This window comes from Canis lupus, chromosome 13 (assembly GCF_003254725.2).
Source record: "Canis lupus dingo isolate Sandy chromosome 13, ASM325472v2, whole genome shotgun sequence".
Classification (NCBI taxonomy): Eukaryota; Metazoa; Chordata; class Mammalia; order Carnivora; family Canidae; genus Canis; species Canis lupus.
Genome location: NC_064255.1, coordinates 21,674,654 through 21,689,797, shown reverse-complemented (window position 1 = coordinate 21,689,797; position 15,144 = coordinate 21,674,654). Strand labels below are relative to the sequence as shown.

The 15,144-nt window shown below is 43.2% G+C and overlaps 1 protein-coding gene and 1 long non-coding RNA gene across 6 annotated transcripts in view; both read left to right on the top strand.

The window, feature by feature from the left end:
- The window catches only part of LOC112662060 (uncharacterized), a 39,269-nt gene extending 29,277 nt beyond the window's left edge, over window positions 1-9,992 (top strand). For 3 of the 4 annotated variants that reach the window (XR_007401536.1, XR_007401537.1, XR_003138190.3), the window contains 2 exons: window positions 1,851-2,124; window positions 3,470-3,609. This is a non-coding gene — a long non-coding RNA (uncharacterized LOC112662060). Of the gene's footprint in view, window positions 1-1,850; window positions 2,125-3,469; window positions 3,610-9,835 lie in introns of those variants that run through there. The other variant, XR_003138189.3, reaches the window with a different exon arrangement.
- Window positions 9,993-10,763: 771 nt separating this feature from the next.
- DERL1 (derlin 1) overlaps window positions 10,764-15,144 on the top strand; it is a 29,866-nt gene continuing 25,485 nt past the window's right edge. Inside the window, exon 1 of one of the 2 annotated variants that reach the window (XM_025450338.3) lies at window positions 10,764-12,015. In XM_025450338.3, coding sequence (XP_025306123.1) covers window positions 11,863-12,015 — 153 coding nt within the window. In that variant the 5' untranslated portion in view covers window positions 10,764-11,862. Of the gene's footprint in view, window positions 12,016-12,290; window positions 12,312-15,144 lie in introns of those variants that run through there. The other variant, XM_035696570.2, reaches the window with a different exon arrangement.

The following is a 15,144-nucleotide window of genomic DNA, read 5'->3' as shown; positions in this document are numbered from 1 at the left end:
GTCATGATCCCAGAATCCTGGGATCAAGTCCGCATCGGGCTCCCAGCTCAGTGGGGGAGCCTACTTCTCCCTCTCTTCTCCCTGCCTCTTTCCCTGCTTGTGCTCTCTCTCTTTCTCTCTCTGTGTCAAATACATAAAATAAAATAAAATAAAATAAAATAAAATAAAATAAAATAAATAAATAAAATAAAATAAGATAAAATAAAATAATAAATGATGTTTTTTCAAATCATCAAATGTTTCAATTATCTGTTGCTGTATAATAGATTACCTCGAAATTTATTGGCTTAAACCAAAAGAGACTTCCTAAATTCCATAATTCTGTGAGTTAACCATGCTGAGCTAAACAGTTCCACTGCTTTCCACTGCTAAACATTCCATTCGCGGGGGTATAGCCATGGTCACTTCACTGATGGTTGCATTTGGCCAAAGCTCACCTGGGGCTGAAATATCTAAGATGGCTTCTCACCTACCAGTGCCTCTGATCACGTGGCCTCTCATCTTTTGTCAGTCTAGCTGGAGTTTCTTAACATGGCACTGGGTTCTAAGAAAGCAATGCTCCAGTAGGACAAGCCTGAATGTATAAAAGTCTAACAAGTCTCTGCTTGCACCATCATGCCTGCTGATGCCCCACTGGCTGAAGCAAGTCTAGGCTCAATATAGAAGGAAACTGCACACCTGCATGAGATGTGTTTTGTTAGGGATTCCTTTTATTTTTTAAGATTTTATTTATTTGTTCATGAGAAATACAGAGAGAGAGGCAGAGACATAGGCAGAGGGAGAAGCAGGCTCCCCATGGAAGCCCAATGTGGGACTTGATCACGGGACTCCGGGATCATGACCTGAGCCAAAGGCAGATAGATGCTTAACCACTGAGCCACCCAGGCGTTCCTTGCTAGAGATTCTTAATGTGATGGTTGACCAAAGATGACATCAGGAAATCCCAAAGATGTATTCAGTAAGAGTACATATAGGAATAAATCATCATTTGAAGGGGGTTGGGAGAGTTGTCCTACTGTTTGTGGTGTCTGTGTGTGTATCTTGAAGTGGTAAGGGGGTTGCGAAAGAAGGAGGAATGGACAAGCATCACACGTAACTCAGTGATTTCTCCTTCTCCTCCCCCTCCTCCTCCTCCTTCTTTTTCTTCTTTAAAGATTATTTATTTGAGAGGGAAAGAGAGAGAGGGAGAGTATAAGTGGGGAAAAGGGGAGAGAGAGAAGCAGGCTCCCAGCTGAGCAGGGAGGCCAATGACTTGGAGTTCCATTCCAGGACCCAGGGATCATGACCTGAGCTAAAGACAGCTGCTTAACCAATTGAGCCACCCAGGCACCCCTAATTCATTGATTCTTTTTTTTTTTTTTTTTTAAAGATTTTATTTATTTATTCATGATAGTCACAGAGAGAGAGAGAGGCAGAGACACAGGCAGAGGGAGAAGCAGGCTCCATGCACCGGGAGCCCGACGTGGGATTCGATCCCGGGTCTCCAGGATCGCGCCCTGGGCCAAAGGCAGGCGCCAAACCGCTGCGCCACCCAGGGATCCCTAATTCATTGATTCTTAACCAAGAGTGACTGCCCCCAGATCCTCAGAGGACATTTGGCTATGTCTATAGATGCTTTTGATTGTCATAACTGAGAAGACGGGTGCTACTGTAATATGGCACCAGGGATGCTGCTAATCGTCCTACCATGCACAGGGAAGCCCTCACCAACAAACAACTGTTTGACCCAAAGTGTCAACTTTGGGAGCTGGGGCTGTGAAACCCTGCGTGTAACCTAACACACGCGCAAATTTGACTGGTTAGTATGTACTCTCTCTTGCCAACACACTTTTTCCTACTGTCTTTGACAGCACGTACAAGATATAAAAGCTTTTGGAGCTCTCTAAATGCATGTTCAGTCTACTTGGATTGGCTTCAAACAAATGTGACAGATGTCGCTTTTTTTGGCTCCAATGCTTGCCAGTCGAGCATATGCATGTTTGCACATTACATCTGCAATCAGCGATAACGTCCTGTGCCCCAAAGAGCTTGCACATCCAACTTTCACTGAAAAATCTTGAATTGCTTTTCCTCCAAGTCCTCTGGCTCGCAGGTGCTCTTGATATCTCTCTTTGCTTTTTCCAGGTAAGCCATTCTGTACCTTTGTCCTCTCTCTGCAAAGGAGATCCTCAATCACTAGTTCAGTAAATGTCAGTGTGGCTCCTATGTGGGCAAGGGCTGTTTTGGGCGCTGGGGAATGGCAGTGAACAAGCCAAAATTGCCCTTGCCTGGAACTTACATTCTAGTTGAGAAGACATTCAATGACTAAGAAAACAAATAAATTATATCATGTCAGGTAATGAAAAGGGGAAGACAAATTTAAGCAGGATAAAGGGATGAGCAGGAGGGGTGGGAGGTACCTGGATTAAGATGTTGGGGGAAGGCACTGCTGACAGGTATTGTCTGAGCAGGGAACTGGGCCCTGCTAGGAAGGAGACACAAAGACAGGTTTGCAACTGTGTATTCACTGTGCTGTGTAAGACATTTATATTGGCTTCCCAGGGCTGCTGTAACAAAGTATTGCAAACTGGGTGGCTTAAGATAGTGAAATTTATTCTCTCACAGTTCCAGGGGCTAGAAGTCTGAAAGCAAAGGATTGGCAGGATTGGTTCCTTCTAGAGACTCTGAGGAAGAGTCTGCTTCTCTCCTAGCTCCTGGTCCTGGTGGGCAATCCTTGGCTGATAGATGTGCCACTCTGATCGCTACCCTTATCTTCCCATGGCCTTCTCCCCCTACAATTTCCCTTTTTATAAGAATATCGCTATGGCTAATCCAATGGACTGGCTCACCCTCATCAAGTATGACCTCATTTAGACGTGGTTACATCTACAAATAGTATTTTCAAATAATATCACATTCACAGGAACTGGAGGTTAGGATTTTAAGATATCTGTTTGGGGAACACGTTTCAGCTGATAATGTGATTGTTTAGGGTTATCACAATTTCTTAGTAGCACAACAGGAATTGAGGAAAAGGGTCAGGGCTGCTAGGCAGGCATCCAACAATGTATAAAATGCTCCTGCATCCTTTTGAACATTTCCAACATATCCTGTTAGTGAAAACCCTGTTTGTGATATATGAACTAGAACCTAATTCTGTTTTTCATGGAAACATAAAGAATATTTACAAGGATTTAATATACTCTAAATTGTCCTGGGATGCAGCTACTGTACTCATTGAGACAAGATCTTATTCTTTTTTGTTTTATTTTGTTTTAATTTAAATCTATTTGACATGTAACATTGTGTAAATTTAAGGTTTATATATTACTGTTTCTAATGTATATGTATGTATTGTTTCCTCTCTCTTACATAAAAAATGGCATATTACATGTAAATAATTTGCAGTTTCCTATCTTTCCCTTGCTAAGGTATCCTGGAAATCACTCCATATGTATTCATAGAGATCTTTCTTATTCTTTGTTTACAGCTACTTATTATTCGAATGTGTGAGTGTACCGTAGTCTGCAACCTATCTCCTATATATGGGTACTTGGGGCCTTTCTAATATGTTGCAATTACAATAACACAATAAATAACCTTGTATCTGACTTTTGCACAAATTTTTTTTTTGTACTCTTCCAGGTTTATGTTCAGGGTAAGTTATTAAAATTGCCTTTGTTTTGTTAAAGGGTAAATGCATATGTTGTTTCTATTGTAATATGTGCCCTCTTTAGGGATTATACTATTTTTTTGCCAATCTCATTGGTGAAAAATAGTATCTCATCATGGTTGTAAGTTACATTTCTCTTACGGGAAAAGTTGAATATCTTTTAAAATGCTTTAGGGGAATATAATCTATTTTTTTGGCGAATTATCCCTGTATTCTGTTTATTTTTCTACTGGGTTTTTGGTCTTTTTGCCCCCTCTCATTTTTTTTTTAAAGATTTATTTATTTATGATAGACATAGAGAGAGAGAGAGGCAGAGACACAGGCAGAGGGAGAAGCAGGCTCCATGCCGGGAGCCCAATGCGGGACTCAATCCCGGGACTCCAGGATCGTGCCCTGGGCCAAAGGCAGGCGCTAAACCGCTGGGCCACCCAGGGATCCCCTGCCCCCTCTCATTTTTTAAAAGATTTTATTTTTAAGTAATCTCTACACCCAACATGGGGCTTGAAACTCATGATCTGGAGGTCAAGAGTCACATACTTTACCAACTGAGCCAGCCAAGTGTCCCTCCCCTAATTTTTTTTTTTTTAAATAAGTTCTTCATATATTTGGGGATATTAGTCTTTTATCTGTGATAGATCTTGAAAATATTTTCTCTCAATTTGTCATTTACCTTTTGACTTGGTAATTTTTCTTGTCATGCAAATATATTTTCACAAAGCTCAATCTGTTCAGTCTGTTATTTTATTACATATGAATTTTGATATATTTTCTTTATTCAGAATTTTCCCAAAAGTTGTCTACTACCAATGCTAGGCTATGGTGGTGTTTGAGTTACAAATACAACGTGGGTATGTCTGCATTTGTCACTCTTTGCTCACAATACTAAGTCTAAATGCAAGCACCAGACTATTTCATTACATCTGCTAATGTAGCTATGCCTGAGCATTTACATATTAAAATGCATATCATAGTATAAATTAATTTTCTTGTATTTATAATTTATATGACAACTAGGCACTACATTTATTGAAACTAGTTTTAACTTGGGGGGCAAATAGTTGTTTTATTTTTATTTTTTAAATTTTATCTTATTATTTTTTTGCAAATAGTTGTTTTAAAAGAGGGCATTTGGAGGATGCCTGGGTGGCTCAGTGGTTGAGTGTGTGCCAGGGTCCTGGGATCAAGTTCCGCATCAGGCTCCCTCTGGGGAGCTGACATATTCTCCCTCTGCCTGTGTCTCTACCTTTCTCTCTGTGTCTCTCATGAATAAATAAATACAATCTTTAAAAAAAATTTTTTTTAAAGTAAAAGAGGGCATTTGGCCTGAGAGGGTTGAGCACCATTCCTCAGGGAGAAGGATGTTTCCAGTTGAGGGTCCAGCAAACGTGTGCTGCCTAGGCCTTTCCAGTGTAGGGAACTCAATGAAGCTGAATTGCTGTGACAAGGGGGAAAGTGGGAAGAATAAGTCACAGTAGTAGCCAAGATTCAGATCATCTAGTACCTTGAAGGTCATGGTAAGAACGTTCCATCACACTTAGAATAAAATTCAATGGAGCTTTGAGCAAGGGAGTGATAGGAGCTGATTTAGGCTCCTGTCTGAGAACAGACGGCACACTGGGAACAGACCAATCAGAAGTCGACTGGGGAAGCCCCAGAACTAAGTGATCCTAGGTAGGTAGGTTGGGACAGAGGGACAGAGGGAGATGTTGCAAAGTGGTTGGATTGGGGATATACTTTGAAGGTGGAGAGGCCTGGGTTCACTTACGAAATGTATTCAGTCTTGTATGAAGAGTTATACAACCTAGTTTCCACCTCAAGGAGCTTATACCCTAGAGGAGGAGACTGCCACATAATTATAAAACAATGTGCTGAGGGCAATGGTGATTTGTGTGATGTTCTAGGGATAAGGAGAGAAGGAAGTGGGGGAGCATTAATCTAGGCAAGGGGATGCTAATGGGAAGTGGGTGAGGGAGTCAGGGACAATTTCTTTTTTTTTCTCAATATTTTATTTATTTGAGGGCGAGACAGAGAACATGAGTGAGGGGAAGGGCAGAGGGAGAAGGAGAAGCAGACTCCCTGCTGAGCAGGGACCCCCCCCCCTCCCCACAATGTGGGGCTCGAATCCAGCACCCTGGGATCATGACCTGAGCTGAAGGCAGATGCCTAACCAATTGAGCCACCCAGGTGCCCCCAGGGACAATTTCTAAAATGAATAATTCATGCCTTCCACAAGTATTTCTTGAGCACCCACTATGTGCCAGGCCCACCTGTGGGCACTGAGGATACAGAAGTGAGCAAAACAAAGTTCCTATGCTTGTGGAACTCACAGCTAGAAGTCATAGACTAAGAGCTTCTTTTTTGGTGGAAGCAATCAATACTTGTTAGTGCATGTGGACATACTTCATTGGTGTTGTAAAACCATATATAGTCATAGGATTCTGGAAGGCCATTCCCTAGAGGCATCTCAAGTGTTTTCAGATGGAAAGGATGAATACCTACCATTTGTTTTGATGTGGGTGGAACTGGAAGGTATTATGCTGAGTGAAATAAGTCAGTTAAAGAAAGACAATCATCATATGGTCTCACTCATATGCAGAATAGAAGAAATAGTGAAAAGGACTGTAAGGGAAAGGAGGGAAACTGAGTGGAAAAATTAGAGAGGAAGACAGACTGTGAGACTCCTAACCCTGGGAAACAAATAAAGAGTTGCAGAAGGGGAGGAGAGGGGGGATGGGGTGACTGGATGATGGGCACTGAGGAGGGCACTTGATGGGATGAGCACTGGGTGTTATACTATATATTGGCAAATTGAATTCAAATAAAATATTAAAAAATAAAATAAAATCTTAAAAAATATCAGAATAAAATGCTTTATTGACTTTGTAATGCAAATGACTTTGTACATTTGGCCATGTTGGTCTTTGTGCTGTGAGGCCTCCATGGCAGTCCCACTACCTGAGGGACTCTTCCCTGAGGTATCTGCATTGCTTGCTCTTTTACCTCCTTGAGATCTTTACTCAAGTATCCCTTGAGATCATAGTGAGGCCTTCCTTGACCAACCCAAATCTCTTTGCTCTATTTTTTTTTTCCTGGAATTTATCAAGAGTTCATCCAGTATACCTCTCACTCTTACCCTTTTCAATTGTCTTTCTGTCTCCTCTAGAATGTAAGCTTTAAGAGGGCAGAGATACTCATCAGTTTGGTTTACTGCTATATCCACAATGCCTTGGAAGAGTACCTGGTGATATGGAAATGTTGGGGTTCAGAGGGAAGTTAAGAAAGAATTCTTGAGGTGCCTTTGCTGCATAAAGGATGGTTTTATTAAAGCACGAGGGAGAGGACCCTTGGGCAGGAAATCCTGCACTGGGATTGATGAGGAGCCTTTGGTAGGCTCCACCTTAATGAATAAAGTTAATGACCTTATAAGAGAGACTCAAAAGAGTTCTGTCCCTTCTACTGTGGGAGGATGTGCTAAGAGGTCTGCAAAATGGAAGAGGACCCTCACCAGAACCTGACCTGGCTGGCACCGTGATTCTGAACTTCTAGCCTCCAGAACTGTGAGGTTGCTTATAAATCACCCAGAGAGTACCACCTTTGGTTTTAGATAGACCTGGGTTAAGTCTTATATTTGCACATGCTAGCAAGTGGCAAGTTACTTAACTTTTCTGAGGCTGTTTTTTCAATTATAAATAAAAATAAAAGTACCTCATAGGGTTGAAATGTTCTTGTGAAGACTTATTATGACCATTCCCATAGACTGTCAATTTATTAATACTCTACACATATTATTAATAAAAAAAGAAGCTAGCTATTGCAAGGCATCAGAAATAGGAAAGCTGTCAAAGGATTATGCTACACCACTAGTAGAATATTAGTCATTAGAATGATAATTATGAATATTAAAGGGATTTTTTCCCCAAATACTTCCTGCATAAACTCTGGTCCAGCCAGCCTGGTTTACTCATCTGTAAAGCATCAAGTGCCTCCCATGTTCTGGTCCTTTGTGTTAGTTACTAGAATAAAACTAGTACTTATGGGATGTTTTGGAGCTTATAAAGGGCGTTTACATTTGTCACTGAAGTATTGCAGAATGGTTAAAAGATGGACTCAAGTCAGCCAGACCTGGATTGGAATCACCATTTACAGTTATGAGACCCTGGATGAGTTAGATGATGTCTATTTCTCAGTTTCTGTAACAATAATAATGATTCTGTACCTACCTATTGGGGGTTAGTGTGTCCATTAAGAGAGACAATGCATGGAAACCTCAAGTCCAGAGCTTGGTAAACAGCAAGCTCTCTATTCAGACAAACAACAACTTTGATATAGCGGCAGGTAATACTATTATTATTATTAGGGACTTGCCCACAGTCACACACCATTAGCAAAGGTCACACAATCAGAAAAGGACAGAGGCAGGACTGGAATCCAAATTCATTCCTTGACGGCATGTAGAAGGCTGACTTTATTTAGTAGACACACACATAGACATACACGCATGTGCACATCAAAATAACAAATGCAAAATGCTTTTTTTTTTATTTTTCAAAATGCTTTAAATGGTGTTTAGTAGCTGCCTTGCCCTCCTGCCCAGTGTGACAAAATCTTTAAAATTTCCCAGACTTATGACTAAAAATATAGGACTGGCTCTTCCAGACATGGGAGAGAGAAATTATAATTCTTGCCATAGCTTCACCTGCAAGATGGGGCTAATGAAATTGCCTACTAGTTAACGTAAGGATTAATTACATCTTTGCAATGTGCTTTGACTTTCTTGAAGAGGCCACTTATGTGGCAGACATCCATTAGGATGGTATTCCTCTGTGACTGTTGTGACAGAGGATATTTGAGTCATCAGCTCCCTGTCTGTCAGCATCAGTCAGCAGTGCCAAGCTTCAGTGCTAGGCAATATTGTGCTCTTAATTATTGGTCTCCCTCCAGTTTTTTTAAAGTCCCTTTTTAAGAGAAACACTTGGAAATATACTTGAAGATAGCAGCAAAGACAGAGTTAAGGTAATCTTTTCTACCTCTCAATTTTTCTAAAGTTTTTGACATTGAACCTGTTCCTTTCTGCACGAACCTCCTTTCTACTTATTTTGAAAATTAATTTTAAAATACATAGTACATATAGTTGGGACATTTGAAAGACATAAAAGAATATGCGATAAAATATCTCCTTCCTACTCCTGTTTCCCAGCCTCTGAGTTTCCCTTCCCAGAGGTAACCACTGTTCCAAGCAAATGCTGTGTGATATTTGTGTGTGTGAGCCTTCTGTACAATACAATGACATCATGTGCACATTGAAATATAACTCTTGTATCTTGGTTGCTATGCTATTAGAAATCATTCCATTTTGGGGTGTTCGAAGTTATTGTTTTCCAATGAAGGTTGATAGGATTTGACCATATGGATAAGCCATAGGTTAGTCAGTTCCTTATTGATGCATAATCAGCTATTTCCAATCTCCTGATATTTCATAGATTGTGGCAACGATTCTCTTTGTGCACTTAAAAAGAAGTTGGGAGTCTATCTGAAGCTTAAATTCCTAGAAATGCATTTCAATATTGCCAAATTGCTTGCCAGAGAGGCTGTACCAATGTATATTCTCATCAATAATTCATGAGAGTGCCTATTTCCCCCAGACTTCCACAATTTTTCCTAGGACAGCCTAATCATTACCTGTATGTTTTATTTTTATTTATTTATTTTTCTGCATGCTTTAAATCATAACTCATGTTATGATAGTAACACAGGGACTTCCTTACAAGCTAAGCAATTAAATTCTAGAGCTCGCTGTTTGGGAGCATTGGGGAAGTCCTCTATTTAAGACAGCTAAGAATAAACTGTCTTCCCCCACCCTTCAGAATAGTTTATCACAATATATAATGATTTTATAGAGAAAATAGAAAATCCTGAATGTCCATATAGTCTGATGGTTCTCAAAGAAGGGTCTGCAGATAACTTGGATCAGAATCACATTGTGGGAGGGTATAGGGTTTTGAAAATGCAGCTTTCTATTTCTAAAAGTGATACACTTTCATCCTAAAACATTTTGAAAAAGGAAGCAAAAATAGTAAGAATGTTGATGTTCCTTTAAGCATTAGACACGAATTTATCTCATTTGAATCTTCTCAACAGTCCAATGAATGGCGTACTAGTATTCTCCCTTATCTCATTTTACAGATGAAGAAATGGAGGCACATTTTACAACATGATATTGCTAACAAGTGGTGTAATCACAACCCAAACTTTAGTGTTTCTAAAAGCCTGAAGTCGAACTCCAGGGCATGCACTCTCTGAATTCTAGAGTGTGACCTACAAATAAATACTGCAAAATGGAGCGTGTGTTGTTTTGTTCTTGGTAGATACATATGTATATATGGCATTGGTACTTATGATTTCATCAGAGAAACCTTCCTTAGCTTTCCACCTAAGCTAGATAACCCATTTTCTCTTATTGTATCTTGGATACAGGGGGTAGTGGGTACAAGAAGACAGGTAGATGCAGAGAATGAATCTCAGGAAGGATCTCCAAATATTATGTTATTTATACAATGTTCTAGCTTTTTTTAATTTTTATTTATTTATGATAGTCACAGAGAGAGAGGCAGAGACACAGGCAGAGGGAGAAGCAGGCTCCATGCACCGGGAGCCCGACGTGGGATTCGATCCCGGGTCTCCAGGATCACGCCCTGGGCCAAAGGCAGGCGCCAAACCACTGCGCCACCCAGGGATCCCAATGTTCTAGCTTTTTACTGGAGATCACAATGATCTTATAAGGTCGTACTAATCCGTAGGCCCACCAGCTTTGTATGAATGAAGAGTTCCCTCATATATTCACTATACTTGTTATCCATTAGGAGACAACAAATGTAGTATATTTTTATCAGGCTGTGGAATACTTAGTGCCTTTTTATTCTGTAAAAACTATTTTGGGGGGAGGGTGCACAACTCAGTGGTTGAGCGTCTGCCTTTGGCTCAGGGTGTGATCCTGGGGTCCCAGAATCGAGTCCCCCATTGGGCTCCCCTCAGGGGGCCTGCTTCTCCCCCTGCCTATGTCTCTGCCTCTTTCTGTCTCTCATGAGTAAATAAATAAAAATCTTAATTTTTTTTTGTTGTTAATAAACATCAGGGATGTTGTGCTGAGAACTGTTCTCTAAAATAATAAATACATTGTTGGACAGGCTTTGCTGTTCGAGATTTTATTGGTGTCGATGGAAAATCCCATTTTCAGTCTACGGCCTGAAAACTTCCAGCTAAAGCTTTGCACCTAGATTGAAAATCATGGGTCAAAATGACCCCTGTAGCCCAGGTCCTTCGGGTGAGGATGGGGGGCGGGGGGTGGGGTGAGAGAAGCTGGCTCAGCTCTCAGGCCACCTCATCCGAGAAGTCCTCCCTGACCATCCTCATCGAAAGCAATCATCTTTCCCCACACTCCTCCGCTCCCACCCCCTCGCTCTACCGCGTCGTCCTCTTTTACACTCCTTACTATTTTTTTAATTTTTTGTTTTTGTTTTCATTCCTTATTATTACTTTTTCCCACTCTCTGAAATGACCTTTTTCACTTATTTAGTAGTTGTCTATCCCCATTAGAATGTAAGCTCCAGGAGACAAGGTACCACGACAGCTCTGATAGTCGCAGGATCCCGGGTGTCTAGAACCTTGACTGGCACTTAGTAGGTCCTCAACAAACATCCGTCGAACGAAAGAGCAAAAGAGGAACTGCGTACTTTACTTTCCTCCTCCCCATTTCAAACGCCGTCCGAGAAGACCCAGCGGGGTTACAACCCGGGCTTGAACTGTGCAGCAGGCGTTCAGCCCCGCGATTGGCTGGAGTATCTGCCGTTGCCCCTGGCAACCACTGTTTCCCACCAGTCGTGTCTCTCCGCCCCCGCCTGGCCCCGCCCCTTTTGGTCCCGCCCCCGGGCCGCCGCGGTTCGGCCCCGCAGTGAAAATCTGCGCTTGCCCTTTAAGCGGCGGGACTTCTGGTCAACGTCTTCTACAGCCGCCGGAAGGGGAAGTTTCGCCTTCGAACGCTCCCTCGCTCGTCCGAATTCGGTGGCGCCACGTCCGCCCTTCTCCGCCTTCTTAGCCGCGGCTTGGGCGGCTTCCGCCTCGACACCTTCCACTCGCGGAGCGGGCCCTGTCGTGAGGGGCCGAGTACGGGGAGTCGGGCGGCTGTGCGCACCCTGGCCACTTAAAAGGCGAAGATGTCGGACATCGGGGACTGGTTCAGGAGCATCCCGGCCATCACGCGCTATTGGTTCGCCGCCACTGTCGCGGTGCCCTTGGTCGGCAAACTCGGTCTCATCAGCCCGGCCTACTTCTTCCTCTGGCCCGAAGCCTTCCTCTATCGCTTCCAGGTACTGACCAGCGACGAGGGGAGTGGAGACTGCAGGTCCCAGGAGGCCCCGCGGCGGCGGAGCGTAGACTGGCATGTTGCGGGCGCGCGGTGCCTCGTGGGATTTGTAGTGCGACGGCTCCAGCGGTTTAGGGCGGGGTCCTGTGGTCTGGGGGCGGGGTGGAGGCGAAGAGGTCTGGAGCTGGGGGCCAGGATGGCTGGACAAGTGGGTTTGGCCTGGTGAGAAGGGGGACTGATTTCGCCCTTCTAACTTTACGCTCCCTGCCCTTTGCATTCAGAGAAGGAGGCAGTGGGAAGGTAATTCTGTGATAGCTGTTCATCTTTTGGACGCCAGTGATTAGCAGCTTTGGTCCACCTGGAGCAGGTGCCCTCTGACCTCTGTCTGCCACCCACGTGGGTGCCATGTGGTTGTCAACTTACTCATAGGCCGAATTCTTCTTCTGTTAATGGAGTTTGTTGTTGTTGTTGTTGTTGTTGGGAGTGGTTTGAGGTCAGATGCAAAGAGTGAGTTGTTTATCTGCGTTTCACCCAGTCGCCACCTGGTATCTGGCAAGTAGTAGTTGAATGTGTGAAGGACTGAGTAAAGAGTAAATTGGTCCATAAATAGAAGTCCTAGTTATTTGTTTAAGCATGAAGGAAACTGTCCAGAGTATTTCAGGCAAGAGTATTACTTTCCCAGAGATGATCTTCACTGGATTGTGTGATTTAGGTCTTTAATCAGATACTAAGACCTGACATTAATTTGTGCACATTAATCGGAGTGTGGATAACACTGTTTTGTCCTCCCCCTCTTTACTGTTTCTTCCTCTGTTTTGCGGGTTCCTCATCTTACTAACCTTTACACGCTGTGACGTCCCTCAGGGATCAGGGATAGGACCTTTTCTTTTCTCTACACTGTCCCCAGCTGTAGGTGATCTCATTTAGTTCCATGGCATTAAATACTTTCTATAAACCGAAGACTCTCGAATACAAATAAACATATTTTCTGTCTGGATCTATCTCCTGATTTCCAGCTGTCAGTTTGGAATTATCACTCAGATGACTAATAGGCCCCTCAAATTTAAAATGTCCCAAGCCGGATACCCTTTTTCCTTTGCCCCCTAGAAGTATATAGCGATTCCACTATTACAGGAGCTCAAACTGGTAGTCGTAGAATCATCTTCAACTTCTCTTTCTCTCACATTTCTCTCATTTGCCAGCTAATTTTTTGCTCTACCCTAGACATATATCCAGAGTACAGGTCCCTTTTCATTCTCCGTTGCAAGCCATTATCATTTCAGCTAGGTTTTTTTCTCTAGAAGCTAGAGTAATCCTTTTATTAATTTTTAAAAGATTTTATTCATTCATTCATGAGAATACACAGAGAGGAGAGAGAAAGAGGCAGAGACACAGGCCGAGGGAGAAGCAGGCTCCATGCAGGGAGCCCAAGGTAGAACTCGATCCCGGGTCTCCTGGATCAGACCCTGGGCTGAAGGCGGCGCTAAACCGCCGAGCCACCGGGGCTGCCCCTAGAGTAATCCTTTTAAAACATAAATCAAGTCTGTCAGTCCTCTGCCCTGAACCATCCAGCATCTCCGCAACTCAGATGGTTAAAATCCAAGTCCTTTCAGTTCTTACTGTCGCTCTGACTTTATCTCCTACCACCGTCCACCTTCTTTGCACAGAAGACTCCACAGTGGAATTCTTGTTCCGCTAGCAGCTAACTTTCTCCCCTCAGGTCATTAGTGCCTATTGTTTCTCTTTTGGAGGAAGATAACCATGATTACTTCCCTTCTTCACATCTCTTCCCTAGTGCCGCCTTATTGGCAACGCTTTAGCCCTACAGAAAAGAGTACCTGTCCTTTACTCCATCTCCCTTATCCTTAATTTTTCTTGCTACGTATCACCTGTTGGCATTTGTTATTCGGCATCCCTTCAGAAAATAAGACTCCATGAGAGCCAGATCCCTGACTTGTTTACCACCGTCTTTGTTACCTAGAATAGTGCCTGGCACGTAGCAGGTGCTTTCATGTTGGTTGAATGCATGGAAATAATTGGCACTTACTAGCGCTGGCCACTGGAACCACAATAGTGAATAGGGCAGAAAGTCCCAGCTCCCATGAAGAAAATGAGAGAGAGGCATGTGATAGAGAGTGACTTAACATTTGACAGAGTGTTCCAGAAAGCCTTCAGAGGAGATATCTGAGCTGAAATCTGAATGCCCAGGAGCCAGCTTTGGGAAGCTCTGGCTCTGGGACAACCCTCCAAGAGGAAAAAATAGTCAGTGGAAGGCTGAGAGGCAGGCCCTAGAAACAGAAGGAGACTGGATAGTACAGAGTCAGCTACAGGGATGAGGATTGGTAGATGAGGACAGAGGTAACGAGGGGTGAGTACGGTAAAGGAAAGATAGAAATGTAGCCTGGGCCTGGATCATACAGGGCTTTGTGGTTTGAACTTTATTTTGAAGATGCCAGAAAGGCTTTGGAGCTTTTTTTTCTTTTTTCTTTTTTTTTTTAAGTTTATTTATTTTTTATTTATTTATGATAGTCACACAGAGAGAGAGAGGGGGGCAGAGACATAGGCAGAGGGAGAAGCAGGCTCCATGCACCGGGAGCCCGATGTGGGATTCGATCCCAGGTCTCCAGGATCGCGCTCTGGGCCAAAGGCAGGCGCTAAACCGCTGCGCCACCCAGGGATCCCTTTGGAGCTTTTTAAACAGAGGACTGAGAGGATTGCTTTGACCGCTCTGTGGGATGGACTTGGTCCATGCACTGGGGGAGAGGGATAGAATTGCATTAGAAGGCAAGAGAGATGACGTTTTGGGCCAGGGTGGCTGTGAAGATAGAAGTGGATGGATTTGGGAGTTGAGTGGGCAAGGTTGCTGCGAATGGGGGAGTGGCTGAAGGCAGCAGCACTCAGAGATGTCTCTGTTTCCACAGTGGATGGTGGAGCCCTTTACCAAGATGGGAAATGCTTAGGAAGGCTTCCATTTGGGGGTGGGGGAGGATGTGGATTAAGAGTTCTCTTTTGGCCACGTTGATAGAGATGCTTCTTAGGCATCCAAATGCGGAAGTAGGCAGGTGGATGTTAGAATGTGATTTGGGCCTGCAGCCAGAATTGTACAGTGTTTTCTGTTTATTTGTGTTGGTAA